General features: G+C 33.9%; 1 protein-coding gene across 1 annotated transcript; it reads left to right on the plus strand.

Moving 5' to 3' along the window:
• The first annotated feature begins 1,067 nt into the window (after positions 1-1,067).
• On the plus strand, positions 1,068-5,005 carry LOC127707934 (neuroligin 4-like). Its single transcript, XM_052212693.1, has 2 exons — positions 1,068-2,565; positions 4,756-5,005. The coding sequence occupies exons 1-2, from the start codon at positions 1,073-1,075 to the stop codon at positions 4,985-4,987; spliced, it is 1,725 nt and encodes a 574-aa protein (XP_052068653.1). The 5' UTR covers positions 1,068-1,072; the 3' UTR covers positions 4,988-5,005.
• The last annotated feature ends 1,146 nt before the right edge of the window (positions 5,006-6,151 follow it).

Below are 6,151 nucleotides of genomic sequence, written 5' to 3' on the forward strand. Positions count from 1 at the left end.
ACCAGAAATAGACATTTTCACATTTTTGGTCTTATTTATACACGATTTGTCTTTATCTGACCGACAGTAAAAATCTAGACAAATCGAGGTGTCTGTTTGGCTGTGCGGGATGTATAAGTACGCAGCTGTTGCTGGTTGAATAAGAAACCTTTCCTTGGGTTTTATTCATACTTAAAAAAATGTTGCAAAAAAAACCCAGATTATGTATGCGCCCCTAGAGATATTGTTGTACACTCATCGCTGAAAAGTAGGTTTTTATTTAAGGTACTATTTGGTAACCAGTTTAGATCGACGGAATGACGAACAAAGTGTCGACTTGACGTTCGTCTGTTATGACATCGTAGTACACAACTATGATGTATTTGCATAAAGATAAATATATTTCAAGTGATAAATTCATTTCAAAGGTCATGTCCACTGCAGTTACGAAAATGTAATCACGAAACATATATTTGTAAAACGAACTGGAATCCAGAAAGTTCACGGTAAATGAACCAGCTTATCACTTATTGTGATTTAAAAAAAGTGTGAAACATTTCTGCTACTTACTTTTTTAAATGTTACAAAGAAGCAGGCGGGTGTTAAGTGGATGTCATTCTGAAGAAATCGTAATAAATAAATCTGAACAGCTAACATATATGAGAAGCTGACATTCAACATACTGTATATTTTTGTTAGTATATATAAGTAATGATTTACACGTACCGCCGTAAGCTTGATTCGACCACATACATGATCATTGCTAAAGTCATTAGTCTTTGTGTTTATTGACTGACAATACTGTAGCTTTAGGATGTGACAACGAGACTTAGTCACTATAAACATTTCTTAATCTATTACATATCGTTTGTTGCTCTTATATAGTGTTAGGTTTAACTGTTGCTGTAAGTATACGCTTTTTAAGACTCAATTTTCTCTTATTTATTGAAATACATGAATAAATTTAGTTTGAAAAATCAAAAAGAAAGTAAACATAAAAAAACACACAAAACAAACCAGAAAGACTTTAAAAGATTATGCAGACAGCGTGCCTTTTTTAAATTAAAATTGACTTTCATTTACAGGCTTTTCGATGATGTTTTTCAATTTAGCTATGCCACTTTTGCTTGTTGTGCAAGTTGATGGATTAGAGATTCCAACAACAATTAAGACAAGTTTAGGGCATATATTAGGTGTAAAGTATACAGAGCCTTATACAAAGAAAACAGTTTACGAGTTCAGAAAAATTCCATATGCCATACCACCAGTGGGGAAAAGAAGATTTACAAACCCTTGGTTTTATGGTCGTTGGCTTGGGACACTAACAGCAACAAAGTTTGGTCCATCATGTTATCAAGACATAGAAATGAGTACAGCTTTTTTGTCGAATACAAATATTTCGGAAAACTGTTTACATCTGAATATATATGTTCCAAATAATATTTCGAGTAGAAATGATTATTCCGTAATGGTATGGATTCATGGTGGCAAATTTGATAAAGGTCAAGGGATGACCTTCAGGGGAGAAATGTTGGCTTCTAGTGGTGATGTCATTGTTGTCACTGTTAATTATCGTCTAGGAATATTTGGATTTTTGAGTACCGGTGATTCTGCAGCTCGTGGTAATTATGGTTTCAAAGATCAACAAATAGCACTTTTATGGATACGAAGGTATATTAAATCGTTTGGAGGAGACCCAAAGTCTATAACGGTATTTGGCCATTCTGCTGGTGCAATGAGCATTGCACTTCATGCCCTCATGACTAAAGGTTTGTTTCGAAGAATGATTCTACAAAGTGGTTTTGCCACCTCGCCACTGGCTTTATCTACCAGTGTGCCAAAATATACACAGAAAGTTGCCAAACTGGTACGTTGCTGGACCAGTGATAATAATCTGGTTGTTGACTGTCTCCGGAATGTAACAAGCAAGGATTTACAAAGTGCATATCGAGATGTGATCAGTAAAACTGACCATCCTACATTCTCACCACCATTTGGTCCGGTCATTGATGGAAAACGCATCACTGATAATCCGTCTAATTTATTAAGAAATTCGACTAATTTTAATTCAATTGATCTGTTGATAGGAAATGTGGTAATTGAAGGTTCAACTTATGTTGAACTTCTTAATAAATATCAAAAGTCGTATAATTTTAATATATCGAATGGTATACCGAAACGTATACTGTGTAATCATATAGCACCACTGCTTGTAAAGGATATATATAGAAACAACCCGGGAATGAGTCAAGTAATATGTGACAGATACGGCAAGGGTTCTAACTTGCAAGAACAAACTACAAATCAGCTAGATTTTTATGGTGACGTAATGTTTTACAGCCAAACAAAGCTCGCTCTAAGAAGCCATTCAGAAGGAAATTCAAGTAGTAAAACTTTTCAATATATGTTTACACAACACACGGATTTAACACAGACTAAAGTATTGCCATCATGGGTTAAGGGACCTGTTCATGGTAGTGACATATATTTTGTGTCTCCTTTCCTTGAATTGATGTCTTTATCAGATGATAATAAGAAAGTAGCAGAAGCAGTAATGAGGTACTGGACAAATTTTGCTAAATATGGGTGAGTGATAAGCGAATATATATATATATCTTTTTAGATTTCTGTTGCTTACATTATATAATTTTACCAAACATTATTAGAGTATAGAGGTTGGTTCAATATCTACATGTTAGGAGTATGACTGCTTTGCGAAGGTGCTTCTCGTCTTTTTAGTTGTTTGGGATTATACATACGCTGTCACGTCCAGTCGGAACGTTAACTCTGATGCCTCATTTAGGAAAGTACCAAGCTATCTCACTCTTTCAGCAAATTAGCTCTTTAAATGGTCCGTACTAGAACTATCAAATTCCGACTCCTATCAACGTATCTTCATTCTTCAGTTGTAGCTATAAATATGTGTCCGTTCCTCCAGTCGACACAAATTTTTTAACTGTTTATATTTTTAAGATTTATTGTAAAATTGTTCTTGTCCTAAAGTTGTATGTAATATTTGCCACTGGACGTGTAGTCAATCAATCAATAAGTATGCATTATTGCAATATGAATTGTTATGTTCCATTTAATTTTCGGGTGAGTTAACTTCTATTATTGCAATATCCAGTCCCCCGTTGACCGCTTGTCATTTGAAAAATAAAGAATAGGATGAGCTTAGACCAGTGCTCTAACTTCCATCTGAGAAGTTGCTTTTGAACTGTCTCGCTCCGACTCCTTGGAATAGTAAACAATGAAAGAATAAAACAAAATGTATTATTATACTCATGTCAAAATGCCAGATTTTGATTGGTTAATACGAGGGAGACAATTTACTATATCCCATGGCAAATACTCTATTACCCTTCACGGAGACGCTTGCTCAAGTGTGCACTTTAATAAATACGGATGATTGTTATGTACAAGACGACATAGTTTATTACTTTGAATTTAAAAGACAGTAATTACAGAACATTCAGTATAATAAATTATATAACACATATCTGAGAGGGTGATAGAGCAGATTGTTACCCCTCGAAAAGACATTGTCAACCTTGGCTTCGCCTCAGTTGACAATGTTTTCTCAGAGTAACAATCTGCTCTATCACCCTCTCAGCTATGTGTTATTTATATAATATCAATGACCGTAAAATTTCCTTATCAATTTCAATGAAATGCATACACAGTAAATTATCAAAGCAGAAATTCGGAGGGTGGATCAGGGGCTTTAAAGTAACTAACCCATATCCAACTACAGGTCGAACCCTTAAACCTAACCACAAAGAATGGTTCCCTAATAGGAGGCAACTGAATACCCGTGAGGAGCTACAAAAAGAAATAACATAGTATAGAGGCGATATTGATAAATTTCTGTATCAAATTATTTAAAATTTCTAGAAATACCGAAAGCTAAATACAGATAAATAGGTCGCTTATATCTAAACATATCGTTTAAAGGAGACCTTGTCCTGGTTTTTCATCCTTTCATAGCGACCCCGCCTAGCGTATTAAAGGAGGAACTGGCATTTTGGTTGTATATCTATGATCGTATCAGATCCAATGTGGCACTTGATGTTCAGTCATTTCTTCAAATTTACAAAGGTCTATCTCCGTGAATGAGCATGCTTTAAATATTTGTCCGTGTCCCTCAACAACCTATCAATTAAGCGATTTTTTTCTTGTAGATGGTGAAGAAAGAATACTTTTACAATAACGTTAAAAAATGAATTTTCTTATCAAAACGTTCAACTACTTTTTAACTCCATTTTTACACCTCTTACTAAGCTTTAAAAGTAACAGTGAAAGTGCAATATGTTGTTCAATAAACGATAGCTTTGAAATATGATACATCGATGATCTTGCATCTCCCCCTCACGAATTCTCGGGGAGGGAACACTATTCAATAACAGATTAATTGCCTTCGGATCTGTAAAACTCCATGTAAATCCTACGACAAAAATTCATGTTTACACGTACATTGTGTGGAAGACCCATTGCCATTGGTGGCCTATGGCTGTGTTTTGCTCTTTGGTCGTGTTGTTGTCGCTTTGACACATTCCCCATTTCCATTCTCAATTTTTACATGTATTTGAAATATAAATCCTACTGAAAACATGCCATATATGTTCTTTTCTGAAACAAAAATAGTTGGAAAACGATACTTATAGTGATAAATTGTTTGTTGTATGCTTTATTTTTATATTGCCTTATTCATAAGTTGGATAATTTAAACATGAACACATATTTCAAAAAGTGAGTATATGATTATCTACATTTCAGGGATGTAAATGGTGATGGCCTTGCTCCTTGGCCAGAATATGACCCTACACTTCAGAAATATCTACAGATTGATGTTAATATGACAACAAGAAGTAAATTTTATGAATCTCGCGTTGATTTTTGGTTGGAGGAGGTACCAAAATTATTAGTTACTGTAGAAAATCGGTCTAGTTCCTTTTCTTCCTGCGCAGTTCTTGTATTCTGTATTTCTATGCTAGTATTTTCATTGTAAATAAAATTAAATATTCCATATTCTGTGGTAGTAGAATACAATAACCCTACATCAAAAATTGTTGTTTACGATATAAAAATAATGAGATGTTGTGTAATTGCTAATGAGACAACTATCCACCAAAGTTCAAATGAAGTGGATCTAAGCAATTATAGGCAACCGTACGGCCTTCAACAATGAGAAAAAAATGTTTTTGTTGTAATTTATTTGCGTATCATATCTGTATGCATAACTTCTATTTGTGTGTTCGAAACATGAGACGAGTAAGTGAAGGATAGAAATGAGTTAATGTTTAAAAACGACGAACGTTACATTTAATAATGAAAAAACACAGAAGAAAGGCCAACAGCAACATAATTTGTCAACCTTTGTTTCATAATGTGACAACAAAACTATTTCCTTCAACACATACACAATAACGCCTTACAAAAGTTACTAATTGATAACACTTAGGGGAAATGTTTATATATATAGTGTATCATTTTGCCCAATAAATTATATAAAAAATATCCATAGGCGGGTAGGTGAAGGACAGAAATAACTTAACGTTTATAAACAATTAACGTTTATGGTGAGAAGAAAAAAACAGAAAAAAGGAAAGAAAGAAACAAGACAGAGATGTGAACAATTACTAGTCACCGGACTTCGGTATGACAAAATATTATACATTTCAAAAGAGAAAACCAACGACCTAATCTAAACTTCGACAATAAAAGATATACAGATATGACAGACAGTAACCAAACATAACCACTGGTTAAAGGTTGCTTGCTTTCGACATGCACAAGCATATCTGAATGGGTTTTTATAAAACATGTTTGTGAGCGCTTAAGTAAAGCTTAACCTGGGACTGAAGTGTAACAACACAACATATAAGCAAACTTAAAAAATCTGTTGGAAAAGCCCTGACCCATTTTTTCGACACTTAGCACAAGACAATTAACAATCAGACTAAAGACACAAAGTACCGATACAAAAGTACATGCAGTTACTGAAAGCTAGTTCAAATCCTTATTTCAAATATATATTCAGTCGACTCCATTAAATGACGATTTAACATTTTTTTTTGCGTTTTTGCCTGTTATCTTGAAGTATAATATATGTATAAGAAAAGTATAATAGAAAGAAACTTTTTATAGCAAAAATTAGCAGCAGGGCAAGATT

This window comes from Mytilus californianus, unplaced genomic scaffold (genome assembly GCF_021869535.1).
Source record: "Mytilus californianus isolate M0D057914Y unplaced genomic scaffold, xbMytCali1.0.p SCAF_7, whole genome shotgun sequence".
Lineage (NCBI taxonomy): Eukaryota > Metazoa > Mollusca > Bivalvia > Mytilida > Mytilidae > Mytilus > Mytilus californianus.

Coding starts and splice junctions, on each gene's coding strand:
- LOC127707934 (XM_052212693.1), top strand. CDS start 1,073: ATGATGTTTTTCAATTTAGCTATGCCACTTTTGCTTGTTGTGCAAGTT. Junction 2,566..4,755: donor ACAAATTTTGCTAAATATGG/GTGAGTGATAAG, acceptor TCTACATTTCAG/GGATGTAAATGGTGATGGCC.